Source organism: Balaenoptera musculus, chromosome 20 (genome assembly GCF_009873245.2).
Source record: "Balaenoptera musculus isolate JJ_BM4_2016_0621 chromosome 20, mBalMus1.pri.v3, whole genome shotgun sequence".
NCBI classification, from domain to species: Eukaryota; Metazoa; Chordata; class Mammalia; order Artiodactyla; family Balaenopteridae; genus Balaenoptera; species Balaenoptera musculus.
The window spans coordinates 52,862,532-52,876,766 of record NC_045804.1 but is presented as its reverse complement, the minus strand read 5'-3'; the positions used below and the strand labels follow the sequence as shown (position 1 = coordinate 52,876,766).

Sequence of the window (14,235 nt, the reverse complement as noted above, 5' to 3'; positions counted from 1 at the left end):
ACTCATTCAATCCTCTTAATAATTCTATGATAGAAATACTACTATCATCTTCTAATGATGAGGAAAATGAGGCTCAAAGAGGTTAAGTACATTGCCCAAGGGCACACAGCTAGAAAATGGCAGAACTGAACTTTGGATACAGGGAGTCCAGAGCCTATACATTTAACCACCTCAAGTCCTGTAGTCCAGCTATTGAATTCAGTCTCCAATCACAGATGGGGAAATAGACCCAGAGGTGTCAGGGGATTTATCTGAGATCAGGGACAGAAGTTCTACTGCCTGCTAGTGCAGTCTTACTTCTATCAAGCGTGACATTGGGTATCACCAGAGAGCCCTTTAAGATGCTATTTGTGGATGAGCCATAATGCATTTTCTGCCTCTGGCAGAGTGGACCAGAGAAAGCAGTGCTCCAGGTACAGTAAGCCAGGTCTGACCTCTGCTGTTGACCGGCCATATAATGGTGGGCAAGTCATGCCCTCTGAGCCCAGTTTTTCTACTTGTAAACTGGGGGCAGTAACCACACCAGCTCATAGGACTACAGGAGTAAAATGAGAGAACTGAAGAAGTTGACAGCCATGATCAATTTTGGTGCTGCAGAACTGTTTGGGGCCTGTCATTTGGAATTGAAGTGTATGGCATGCTGTGTCAGCTGAAATTTCACAAGTCCAGACTGGATCACAGGTTGTTTACAGGTACCCCAGAAGATTCTGGATTGCAGGAAGGCTCTGGACCAGCCATCCTAACTTGAACTGGGCCATATCATCAGATATGAAACCTGAGGTCAGCCTGCACATATGCCCCTGATATAGGGCATTTTAGTCCCATTTAAGCCTTTGATTAGGTCAGTTACTTTTTAAAATAATTAATTAATTAATTTTAAATTTAATTTTATTTTTGGCTGCGTTGGGTCTTCGTTGCTGTGCGCAGGCTTTCTCCAGCTTCCGTTGCGGTGCATGGGTTTCTCATTGCGGTGGCTTCTCTTGTTGCAGAGCATGGGCTCTAGGTGTGCGGGCTTCAGTAGAGTTTTGGATCGTGGGCTCCAGAGTGCAGGCTCAGTAGCTGTGGCGCATGGGCTTAGCTGCTCTGCGGCATGTGGGATCTCCCCGGACTAGGGCTTGAACCCGTGTCCCCTGCATTGGCAGGCGGATTCTTAACCACTGCACCACCAGGAAAGCCCAGGTCAGTTACTTTGAGTGACTGTTTTCTGTATCAAATTTTGCAGCTCTGCTTTAAGGGACTCTTAGTGGTGACCGTGGTCAAGAGTTTGTTTCCCCATGATTGTAGACAAGCAAGGGTTTGTGAATTTGCAATTGATGGAATATGATAAACAATCTGCATTTGTCAACTTGCCCATGGCCAGAGGCCAGGCTGAGGCTGCTAGGGCAGATGGCTTAAATGCAGAATCTGGCTCAACAGTGATTCTCAAAGCTCGGGTGGGCCTGGGCATGAGCATTTAACGTTACTCAGGTGACTCTAATGAGAACCACTGATTCAAAGTGTGGAAAGAGATCTTAAGGCTCTGGTAGCCCAGCTGGGCTGGTTTTGTAAAGGTTATCTACGGAAGCATAGTGAGAGATGAGGCTGGGGGAGGTATTGTGGAGGCCCTGAAATGCACAGGCTGAGAAGTCTAAGTTTAATGTAAAAGGTAATAGGGAGCCATGGAAGGTTACTGAGCAGGATGTAAGCATAGGCAATTAGAAGTATACAGAGAGATTAAAGGGTTCAGCTATTTACAGTTTAGGAAATGGAATTTAAGTTTTCCTATAGAGTAGGCGAACAAAGAAAGCTTTCTTTTACTTCCAGGCCATCAGTTCAAGGTCAGCTTCCTTCAGCACCCAGGTCCACTGGTACCAGCAGAGCAGGAGCTTGTCCCAAATGAATTTTGTAGGTACCTGGCACATTGCGTGGAACGTGGCAGCCTCCCACTAATGTCTGTTGACTGAGTAAATGAGTGTAGACTCCTCAGCCTGGCCCATCTCGATTTCAGGAGAGCTGGTACCCTGGGCCAGCCTCCCCTTTGCATGCACAAGCGATGGGGGCTGCTCCTCTCACCTTCCCCTCTTCTCCTTTTATCCGGAATGATCTCCTTCCAATTCTACCAACTCGGATTCCGACTCCGTCGCCTCCCCGCTCGGTCTCTCCGGTGTAACCCGCTGCCACCTGGCTTCCCGGCTCAGGCGCCCGGCTTCAAATCTGTCTCTCACCCATTGTCCAGTTTCCGGTGAGTCAAATTCAACCCCAGGTTCAACCCCTAGTGACGGCCACAAACACATTCCCTCACAGGCACCCCGGAGGAGGCGCCCGCCCACCTCCGCTCCGGCCACGAGGCCTACAAAACGCGTAGAGAGAGGCGTTTCTACCCCGCGGCTTTCGGTGGTGCGGGTGTGAGCCGGAAGACCCCTCCCCAGTGACCCGCCCGCTCGGCTAGGGAGCGCCCGGCCCTCAGCGGGCGTGGCCGCCGCGGTCCCGCCCCCGCCCAGTCCCGCCCCCTCGCGCCGAGAGAGCCCCCGGCAGGCTACCCGGCCGCCAGCCCCTTCTCCACGTCCGCCGCCACTCCCTCGCCGCGGAGCCGGGCCGAGGGGGATGCTCCGGGTCCCACCTCCGCGGGGAGCTGCGCATTTCCGCGCGCCAGGGCGGCCCCGGCTCTGGCCGGCCCTCGCGGCGGCCGCCCGCGTTCCGCGTCCCCGGGAAGTTGTCTCCGGAGCCCGCGGCGCCTGGGTCTCCTCCCCCTGAGCCCCGCCCCCCCACGGCCCGAGCTGGGAGCCGCGAGCCGCCCGGCCCGGGGGCGTTGCCGCTCGCTCCGAAGCCAGCAAGTCTCAGCTTCCCTGCGCGGGGCGCGCGTCCCCCGCCTAGCCGGGGACCCCCGCGCACCCCCGAGACGGCGCGCGCCCAGAGCGCGGGAGCCCGGAGCGCCGGGCGCCTGGGACCCCGCGGAGCCGCTGCCCAGACTGCGGGGCTCGGCAGGGATGCAGGCTGCGCTGTGAGCCCGGGCGCCAAGGCCATGTCCGGCGCCCGCTGCCGGACCCTGTACCCCTTCTCCGGGGAGCGGCACGGCCAGGGGCTGCGCTTCGCCGCGGGCGAGCTCATCACGCTGCTGCAGGTCCCGGACGGCGGCTGGTGGGAAGGCGAGAAGGAGGACGGGCTCCGCGGCTGGTTCCCGGCGAGCTACGTGCAGTTGCTGGAGGTAAGCGGCGAGGGCCGGGGCTGGGAGACCGGCGCGCTCGCATACCTGTTGCCCGCGCCCGGGAGGCCGGAGCCGCCCCTGCCCGAGGGGCGCCCCGGGGGCCGCCCATGCGCGCCCGACGCAGAGCCGCGCGCTCCTGGGGGCGGCGGAGGCGGCGGGCGCCTCTCCGGGCGTGGGCGGCGCGGGGCTCGCCCTCCGAGCGCTCCCCGTGCCGGGCCTCCCGAGCACATCGTGGCCGCCCTGAGGAAGCGAGAACTTGTTGCCAGTGTGAGTTCGGGAGCTGGCGGGCGCGTTCCGGCGGTGGCCGGGGCCGCAGGAGGGTTTCGGCGTCCGGCGGTCCAGGGAAGACGCACGGAGGATGGGGCTGGGAAAAGTGGCACCGCTTGGGCCCCGGAGCCCCGAGCCTGCCGGCCCGTGGACGGTCGTGCTGCGGCGGGTCAGCTGCCTGGCCGCCTCCGGGGCGCCCACTTACTGGTCAGCTGAGCCTGGCTAGCCACCAGCCCGAGCCCCATCAGCAGGCTTGATCCAGGGGTGCCGCAGCCCCCGGCCAGCGCCCCGTCCCCTGGCCCAGCCCCCCGAGGCCAGGGTTCAGAGCCTGGAAAGTGGCTTGTCCTGGGGTTCTGGCCTGGCCCCGGGCTTCACAGGACCTGCTGAGCCAAGTCGGCTGGCTGTTTATTGTCTGGGTGACAGTTGGGAGGCCTCGATGTCCTCTCATCGCCGAGCTCATGGTCATAGCCTGAGTGGGATTCTAAGTTCCTCAGGTCCTTTGGTGGCGTGTGGGGTGGGCTTTTACAAGATGTCCCCTTTAGTGAAAGGCTGCCCGACCCCAAGATTGTTGTGAAGCCTGTGAGTAGACGGAAGTATTATGGCAAAACTGTCCAAATCATAGAGACTGAACTGATTAATAATTTACCCTCCCCCCCCACCTACTTCACAAAGAACAAAGTAGCAAATTTTGACTGAAAATGCTCTGTGCAACTCAAAAAAGACAGAAAGAAAGCTAGATAGCGGCGAAACGGTTATGGGTGAGTTTGCCTGAGAAATATCCTGTGGAAACATTATCAAAATAGAGCCTGGTCTCTTAGAGGTACGTGATGTTTCTTTCAGGTCCAGAGAACAAAATCCCTCCTACGTGGGTGGGCTAGTAGTATTTGAGCAAAGTTGAGGCTGGAAGGCGCCTTCCTGGGCTGTCAGCTGAGCCTATTCGGGCACCTTCGTGGTTCTGCCATTTGGGAGCCTGGCTGTCTAGGAGAGGTTCAGGTGTTCCTCAGCTTTCCTAGTTCCCTTCCTGAGATTCAGGTGTGGACGAAAGCAAGTGAATTGCTTCTTACGAAGACCTGGAGCCTCCTTGTTTCTAGCCCAGCAGCCCTGGCAGAGAGTCCTGTTGTGGAGTCCTCTGGTGGCCACGCTTTTCCAGGAAACACTGATGTGGAAATTTGGCTGTTGGATGTCTGGTGAGGAGTGTCCCTGGCTGGACTCAGCCAGCTGTGTGTTGGGTGGGGGTGAGCCTGGTGGGTCTGTCGGCTGTGTTAGCAAGAGCGAAGTGTCTTTGCTTTTTCTTCCCGGGAGGACAGAGAGGGTGAATCACACCACCCAGGGGACAAGCAGAGTGACCAGCTAGGACAGCTGTGGGCGTGTCGGTCACAGTTCGTGGCATGTACGTTGCCTAAGGTGCTCTCAGACAAGTACCCGTCTGTGTGAGTAGTACCCCTAGAGGGGCTTACGTTTGTTAAGCACCTACGAGGCACCAGGCATGGTCCATGCAGTGTCGCCAATTCCCCAGACAGCCCTGGGAAGGGGGAGGCACTCTCCCCATTTTACAGGCAGGCAAACTGAATATGAGACAGGTGAAGGCAGTTGGCCAGGGAGTAAGGCTTGCGTAGTTGGTTAGCAGCTCAGCTGGCTGAATGCTACCCTCTGTGCCTATGTCTCTTTTCAACCCAATATCCTTGGCCCAGCTGTACCAGAAGGCAAGTAAAGAAAGGGTCTGGATCCCTGTGGGAAAGGGCCAATGCAGCTCCCGAGGTCCGCCTGCCAGTGAGCACATCCATAAGGGAGGCAGGGCTGCTGGGGCTCCAGTGAGGGCAGCTGCTCCTTCCTACCTGGAGCGTGTCTCCTGCGAAGCCTGGAGTTTGATTTCACTCAGAGCCAGCTGGTTTTCCCACAGGTGGAGACAGGAGTGGGCCTGAGCCCTGCGACTCTTTTCAGGGCCAAAGCAGACGCAGCTTCCACAGGGAGGATCGTAGATCAGGCCCTTTTGTCTCTGGGAACCTCTTCCCTGAGCAGGCTGGACCTCAAGGCTGAGTCTGGGGAGGGGTGGAGGAGATGCAGGTAGGGTCCCTTGGAATGGGGTGACTCCCCAAAGACAGGCTGGGTTAGGGGAGAATGCAGAACTCCTGAGGGGGTTGCCGGTGGTGGACTGGCCAGCATATGGCACTGGAGGAGTGCCAACCAGGTGTTAGTGCAGAAGCCAGGAGGCCAGAGAAGGGCCCACTTACTAGAGGTGGTAAGCCTTTGCTAGTGGGCGCCTGGCACTGAGCTTGCTGGGCGCATGGAGTTCAGAAGGCCAGGGGAGCTGTCGCAGATACAAGTACAGACAGAAAGGGCTACACCAGACTCCTGCGGCAGGAGTGGGATGGCGGGTGCACCGCTGAGAATGGCACTGCCAGCATAACCCCCACCCCTGTGCACCGTTTGCTCTCTGGCGGAAAGAGTGATGTCAGGAAACCCCATCTTGGCAAGAGTGTGCTAATGATTGAGGGCAGTGTGTGCAAAATGCACACGCCCCGAGGATTTCCTCCTTGTTCATATGAAAAAAGGGGAACTGAGAGGCCCTGGTTTGCAGGAAGCATACCCCATGGAGGGGAGTTGGGAGCTAACTGAGAGGGCCCGAAGATCCACCCTGGTGGCCAGCCAGCCCCTGCGGAGAGGCCAGTTTGGTGGAGGTTCTGGTCCTGGTTCCTGGGGAAATCTCTTTGGTCAAGACCCTAAGGAAATGGGGGGACAGGACAGAACATACTTGGCTTGCAGAGGGCGGCCTCCAGGAAAACCTCTGCCAAGCAGAGCTGGGGTAACCCTGGTGGGCAAGGACTGGCCACAAGGATCATGCTATTCAGTGAGTGGGGCAGCCTTCCAGAGGGTGCCAGGAGGAGGGGAGCCAGCTCCCCCCAGAGAAGGGAGGAGGCCTCACGGGTAAGACCCACAGCTGCCCAGGAGTTATCAAGGCCCTTAGATAAAAGCAGCCAGAAACATCTTTCTTGAGGGTCTGTTCAGCCATGAAGAGGTCAAGGATCTGAGAGAGAGACATGGTCTAGGAGGAAATGAGGTGATGCTCTTCCCTCGAATGGAGAGAAGAAATGAGGGGTCTGGAAGATACTGTAAGGCGTCTGCAAAAACCACCAGAGCTTTGGGGAAATGATTCTGCAGGGTAATAAGATTGGAAGGCATACACAACAGAGCTTTCCTTGACGGAGGTGCTGTTCTCAGAATCCACGAGCTGGCTGCAAGGTCACTTGCAAGGTACTCAGGTACTAACAGAATATGACGCTGCCAGCTGAACTAGTCAGCCGCAGAGGGTCACACTTGCACATCCTTCTCTTCACCTTCTGTTCTCCCATTGTGGGTTCAGGTGATTGTGCTGCAGGAGTTTACAAGGTGTGGCTGGGGCAGAGAGATGCGGGGCTGGGGAAGTGGGCTGTGCTGTGGATCATTGAGGGATAATGTTTTACCCATTGCTGTGTAACAAGCCACCCCAAAACTTAGCGTCGCAAAACAACCATTTGTTATTATCTCACACATTTCTATGGGTTGACGGGGCTCAGCTGGGCGCTTCTTCTGCCGGTCTATCTTGGTGTCTCTCATGCATGTGCAGTTAGATGGTGGCCACAGCTGGGGTCCTGGAGGCTCAGCTGGGCTGGAACCTCCAAAATGGTGTCTTCACTCACATGCCTGGTGCCTTCCGTATGGCCTTTCTCTCTGCCTGGTGTCATCCTCGGTGCCTTTCTGCATGGCCTTTCTCTTCAGCAGGGCAGTTGGAGTGTTTAACATGCTGGCTTCTTGACACAAAAGTGCAAGTTGCCAGGTCTTCTTAAGGCTTAGGCTCAGAACTGGCGCACACTTCTGCCACATTCCGTGGGTAAAGTGAGTCACAGTGTGGGAGGGAGGTGCATACAGGTGTGTATACAGCGAGGCGAGGTTCATTGAGGGCTGTTTTGCAGACTAGCTACCTCAGAAGGGTAGGGAGAACACCCTGGGACAGGTGATCCATTAGAGAGGAAGCAGTGCCAGGCCAGACCGTTGAGAGAGCCTCGGGGGCGGGGGGGTAGAACGAACAGATTTGGCCATTCTGCTAGGAAATTCTCCATCGCCATCCTTGGAGGTTTTCGTTGTTGTTGTTTGTTTTTGTTTTTAAAGACGCCAGGGATTTCTTTATAAAGGCCACACAATAAATGGTGCAGCTGATATTGAAACTAGATTTTCCTGTCCCTGAAGCCTGGGTCTGTCCCCTGGGCCACTGACAAACCAGCCCAGCGTTTTCAGGTCGGGGCTATTTGGTGCTGGTTGTTAATGGACATGGTGCATTCGAGCTGCCTGACATCTAGTAGATGCTTGATACGTTACACAAATTGATTTTAATACAGGGCCTTTCTTTCTGTTACGTGGAAATTACCTAAAATGGGTGTGACCTTGTTCCTCACACCCGTATGTTTTAAGGCGGTCGTCAGCTCTTTCACGAAAGGTATAATTAGGGCTGGTGGTTTGCGGAGCATGTAGCTGTGACCGAAAAGATTAAGGTGCTTTCTGTCGTCTTCATGAAGTCATCCTGCCCTTTGATTTGGGGGCTGTGGCCCGCGTTTGTGGCTCCTGTGCTGTGTGAAACTCTACCTTTGGCCCATACTCTGTCTGCCTCTGATCCGGAGGAGCGTTCCCCTCTCCGCACCTCTCTGTGCTGGTCCGGTCAACTGGCCACCCCTCAGGACTTCAAAGCGGTCGGCAGGGCTTGTTGGATTCCCTGGATTCGGGGCATCTTCACAAAAGTTCCCTTAGCAACAAGTCGGCAGGAATCCCTGACATCTGTGAACCACCACGTGAATCCCTGCGGTCCATTACCAGCTAGAAACATGAATGAGATGCTGACCCGCTTGTACTCGTCCCAGCCTGAAAAAGCCCAGCTTTTATCTGACGGCCCGGTCGACCTCGTCTACGAGGACGGATGCTGGTCCCTACGTGGCTGGTGAAAGAAGAGGTTTGGTAAACCAGGAAGGCTTGGATACGAGTTAGGTGTCAGGATTTTTGTCGGGCCACTCCAGGGGACGGCGTTCTCCCAGCTTGCCCGCTTATTACTCCCAGCAGCCAGGCGGCACGTGGCAAGGTTTCTAACAGAATGTCAGCACGGGTCCCCCGGTCCTTAATTGCAAAACGAGTAGGTTCCGCTCTTTCCTACAGCAGCAAGGCTTCTGGGTGGTGTTTGTCCCCATGGAGAGAAGTAGAAATGGTGGCCAGCAGGTCGGCCTGGCTTGTCCTTTGGAGGACCAGAGCATGGGTGACATTGTGTAGGTTCAGTTGCGACAGGTGTGTGAATTGTGCCAGGTTCGTGTGGCTTCCTCAGAGGAGTGAGCCACCTCCTCCCTCCACATTTAGTGTCTCTCCTGTCTTCCATCTGGTAAAGATCTGTTTTGTTAGGTTAACTTCCCGGTTCACTGTATTCCCCCCGGTTCTTGAGCTGGTCTCCAGACTCAGTCCCCAGGGACTTACATGTCCAAACTAAACTCTTACTCTCTCACCTCCTTTCACTGCCTTCTCCCCGCACCCTCCAAACCCTTGTGCATGTCGCCACCATCTCTCTGCCGTGTCACCTGACTCTGCCCCCCTCTTACCTTTTCTCTCCCGTTCATTCGGGTGGCAAGCCTGGTCTGTTCTCCCTTAGAAACATTTCTCAAAGCCTTCTCCTTCTTCACTTGCATTGGCAAACTTTTTCTGTAAAGGGCCAGGAAACGTTTTAGGCTTTGCAGGCCAAGAGGCACACTCGAGTTATAGCTGCATCACTGTGATGTACAGTGCGCTGCAGGCAGTGAGAAGCCGTGAGAGCGCCCATATGGTCTCCGTCGCAGTGGCTCAGCTCTGCCCGCGGAGCATGAAACAGCTAGAGAGGAGCCCCAAGCCAACGGGTGTGTCTGAGTTCCGATAAAACTTTATTTATGGACACTGAGGTTTGAATTCGTGCCCTGCAACATCCTTCTTCTCTCACTTTGTTTTCACCCATTTACAGACGGATAGGCCATTCTTAGCTTATGGGCTGTGTGTAGTTCGCCGGTCCCTGTTCAAAAGTTGATCATTCATTCAACAACCCCTAATAGAGTGCCGACCATGGGCTGTGAGCACTGCTGGAGGTGAAGCAGTGAAAGGCCTAGAAAAGACGCTTACCTTTTAGTTGGGGAGATGGTAAACTAGCAAAAAAAAAAAAAAAAAAAAAAATATATGTATACTTTTAAAGTGGTATGGGGCCAATGAAACAGGGTACTGTGACAAATTAGGGGTGTGGGGTGCAGGAAGGGAGGGGTTCCAGAAGCTGTCAGAGAAGCCTTCCCCAAGGAGGGTATGTGTGAGCAGAGACCTGAGTGACGCAGAGGAGCCAGCCGTGTGAGGATCTCGGGGGGCGTGTGGGTATTTGCACTACAGATGCAGATAACCCTGAAGAGGGGCGTACGTTTGATAGATTTGAGAGAACCAGAATATTCCAGAATGGTTAGAGAGCAGGGAGCAAGGACAAGAGAGGTTGGGATGTGACAGAGAAGGAGGCAGGTAAGTTGGACAGTTGTCTCCCCCCCCCCCCATATATGTAACTTGATTTTTCTCTACGAACTTGTATTTTGAGTCGCTATCCTGCATGGCGGAAGAAATGAACTGTCAAATAATTTGAGGTTGCTTGCCTTTCCCCAGGTTTGCATTTATGGTCTGGGGGGCTTAACTGCAAGGAGCATCATTCCAAGGGCCCAGCTGTTCCTTGATGTCCTTTGGGCATCTGCTGAGCTGTGCTCCCCGCGTGGGTCTCTCTGTCTATCCATACTTTTGCCAGTCTCCGGTCTGAAGGGTCCCTCCATCTGGAGCTCCCTCTCCTCTTCTCAGCAGTTTTTGGGAGGACAAAATTGGAGTGTCATTCTCTGACACTGGCTGAAGCTTCTTTTGCCTCCACTGGTGTGTTGGTAAATGTTTAACAATCAGCTTCGGCGGATGGAGGGTGGGAGGTGGAGTGAGAGAAGTTCTGATTTGTCGCGTTTGCCAATTTCTGGGGTGTAAATACTCCTGCCATGGCTGATTTGAAGCTACCAGTGGCTTCTTTTAATTGAATACGTTTGACATGCCATCTTGTGTAAAGTTAAGGTATACAACGTGTTAATTTGATACATGTATATATTGTAATATGATAGCGATATTTAGCACCTCTGTCACATTCCCTGATTATCCTTTCTTTTTAGTGGTTGGTAGCTTTCAGTTTGATTGATGGGTTGGCGTGCTCTGATTTGTTTTGGAAAGCTCACCTGGGCTGTAGTGTGGAGGATGGATTTGAAGCGGGTGGGGAGGGAAGCAAGCAGATGAGATAGGAAGCTGGGAGCAGGCTGGTGGGAGTGGAGATGCTGAGAGAGAAGTGGATGGATTTGGAATGTATTTTGAGGGTTGAGTCAAAAGGACTTGCTGGTAGATTGACTGGGGCGGGTGAGGGGGCCTCACCTCTGCACGTGAGTTGTGATGCACTCCCCCTGTGGTATTGTCCTCATCTGTGAATCGCCCATTCTGCCACCAGAGACCTCTTCCTTTAAAAAATGAGGTAAAAGGCAAATAAAAATAAAAAGTTAATGTCCTTAATGCAGAAAGTTCTTTTATAAGTTATTTTTAAAAAAAGCCAAAAAGGAACACATCAGTACAAGAATGGGCAATGAACTTGGATAGACACTTTATAATAAAAGATGCAAAATCATCAGCATATTCAGTCTCACTAGTAGTCAAAGAATTGCACACTTTTTAAAAAGGTAGCTTTAATGAAAAGTGTCAAAATAAAAAAAGAATGAGTATTGGCAAGGGTGTAGGAAAATTGCCCTGTGCTTCCTGGAGTGTAGTTTGGCAATATACCTTAAAACCTTAACAGCGTACGTGCCCTCTGACCCAACAATTCCACATCTAGAAATTTGGATTCAGAAAGCATCTGGTAGGTAAGCTGTAAGCCTCAGAATACCCATTGCAGCCTGTTGCTAATATAGCTCAATTGGCCACACCCTACCTGCCTACCAAGCGGAACTGGTTAAAATAAGATTCACCTGTTCTTCACACAAGGCCAGCCATGCAAAAGGGGCTCAGCAGAATTTTAAGAATAAAACATTTTTGTCAGTGATGCTAAGTGTTTTCATGGAGTTAGCATGGTTCAGATTTCACCTTATGACAAGGCAAAAAGAGATGGTGTTTCCAAGAATGAACTGCTTTTTAAGAGCAGAGACTGTGTCCCATGCATCCTTTTGTGCAAAGAACAGGTTGAAGGAATACTTGCCTGGCCCAGGGCCACGTTCTTTTAGATATCCTTAGTAACAGCAAATCTTTGTCTTTCGAGGGGTGAATTTGATTTTTTTGGAAACAGCCAAAATTCATTTGGAGCCACGTCTGGTGTGTCTGTATGTGTGACTGACTGTCTATCACCTTGTTGAGAAAAGGATGTAAAGCAGCTTACCAAAAAGCATACGGTATGGTAAGATAAAAGCATTAATATGTGGGGAAATCTGGGGAAAGGAGAAAATAAGATGATGGTTGGAGTGAAGTCTGAAGAGTGTGGAAGGTAACTGAGTTAAGTAATGCTGTTTGGGATTTAAAAAGAGGTCCTATCCTGAAGTCATGTTGCGTTTAAGCGGATCTCAGTGGGGGAGTAACAGAGATGCTCTGAAGATGGCAGTGTTGGGGGCTTACATGCTGTGTCAGTCAGGATGGGTTAGGAAATGCTGCCGTAACAAACAGCCCCCAAATCTCAGTGCTTAAAAACAACGTAGGTTTGCTTCTTCCTCATGCTGCAAGTCTGTTGCGAGTTGGTTTGGGGCTGCAAGACCGTCCAGGACCCAAGATGAGGGAGCAACCACTGTCTGTAATCTTGCTGCTGATCAACAGCACATGGTTCTTAAAGCGTCTTCCCAGAAGTGACACATAGCATTTGTGCTCAGATCTCATTGATGAAAGCCCAGCCACACCTAACTTCAAGTGGGTGGGGAAATGCAATCCTGCCATGTGCCCAGAAGGAGAGAAGGAGTGAGCTGAATGTATGTGGACAGCTCTGGTGACCGCCAGGTGTGTCCTGACCCAGGGGGATGCCCCGTTTCTGTTCCAGTTCAATCTCAGTATTTTATGGCCATGCCTAGAGTGGTGCTTCTCAAGCTGATTTTGATGCCTCTAGAGCAAGTCTTCTGGATCTTGTTGGATGCGGATTCTGACTCAGTAGGTCTGGTGAGGCTTGGGACTCTGCATGTCTGACGAGCTCCCTAGGACTTAAGCCTCAGCAGGTGCCCATGGCTCCTGAGACCAGGATGAGCTCTTACTGTGCTTTCAAATCAGCTCCCCGTCCCTCAAGCTCTCCTGGAATCTAGCATGACGCTGGGCACACCAGTGATACTTGGCCTGATCCCAGACTTCCTGTGATTTTTTTTTTCTTTGCGGTAAATACATCTGTCGACTTTTGGTTCAACAAAAACAAATATTTATATTTGAGCACCTACTGTGTATGCCAGGCTCTCCGCAAGTCTCAGGGGATAAGTCAAGACCTGGAGCCAAGGTCTTCTCTGGAATGTGCCTCGGGGAATGTGCCAGCCCCTCCAGGTGATTCTGGCAGGTGATTTCTCTCAGAGACTTCAGTTTCACACTTGCTCTGTTGGAATGAAAGCCCTTCCAGACATTTTGCATCCATTGTTGTTTCTCAAATGCCTTAGTTCCTTTGCTCGTTCCATTTGCTCATCAGATGCACAGAGAACTCCTGGATTAGTCAACAAAAAAAACTAATTAAGTTGTAAAAACTCTTTAGAGATGATATTTCAAAAATTCTACAGAAATGAGTCCTTGTCCGAATTTAATCATAACAGAGGCTCCTTATTTTAGCAGTGGTTCATGGTAGAGTGTCATTTGTTTTTGATTCACAATATAATGTAGAAATAGAAATAGGAAGTTGGAGGCCACTGTTCTCATTTAGCAAGTGTTTTATTGATAAATAGCTACAAGCCTTTGTGGTGTTTGGAGTGAAAAATAAAACTCTGTTGAGTTTTGGATAATCAAGGACATACTTTGCACAAAATCTACTAATCTGGTACTCAGTCTAATATTTTCGTATTATAAAGAAGGTCCTGGATGCCTGGGGCCTCCCGCTTGGTGTGGGCACATAGAATCTACCTGTACAACATTACCATCTAGGACGTTAAGGACAGCACTTCTCACATATTAAGGTGCATGCAAATCACATAGGGTTCTTGTTAAAATGCAGATTTGGATTCAGTGGGTCTGGGGTGGGGCCTGAGACTCTGCATTGTCTAACTAGCTCCCAGGTGACGCTGATACTGCTGGCCTCTGAGCCACAATTTGAGTAGGAAAGCATTTGAGTACCCTCAGGGGTTTCAGGGTGTGCAAGTCATGATTAAATTCTGGAATTAGATTGGGTTTAGTTTACTTTCTTTTTTCTGTTTCTTTTTTCTTCATGGATTATGTGAGGCTACACAGGGTCATGGAAGGAACACAGGTTTTGGAATTAGACCTCATTTTGAGCCTGTTTAATCCGAGAAGAGAGGTATGGAGATGGCAAAAAGGTAGGATGGGGGAGGGTGGTAGCTGGTGTTCCAGTTTGCCCAGAGGGGTCCCTTGATCACAGTTACGGGGTGGAGGTAGGGCTCCGGCATGTTTTACCGTGGCCAGATGAGGAAGAGAGGTTGGGGGCTGAGTGGTGAGTGACGTGGGCAGGGTAGTAGGCCCAGGGTCTTGACTGCAGTATGAACTCGGTGGCAGAGAGAGAGCTCGGGGTGGTCTTGCCAGATACCAAC

At 52.3% G+C, this 14,235-nt stretch overlaps 1 protein-coding gene across 4 annotated transcripts in view; it reads left to right on the top strand.

Moving 5' to 3' along the window:
* Positions 1-2,770: 2,770 nt before the first annotated feature.
* GAS7 (growth arrest specific 7) overlaps positions 2,771-14,235 on the top strand; it is a 204,437-nt gene continuing 192,972 nt past the window's right edge. The window contains exon 1 of one of the 4 annotated variants that reach the window (XM_036835448.1): positions 2,771-3,184. In XM_036835448.1, the coding sequence (XP_036691343.1) occupies positions 3,002-3,184 (183 nt within the window). In that variant the 5' untranslated portion in view covers positions 2,771-3,001. The remainder of the gene's footprint in view (positions 3,185-14,235) is intronic. The other 3 variants (XM_036835445.1, XM_036835447.1, XM_036835446.1) reach the window with 3 other exon arrangements.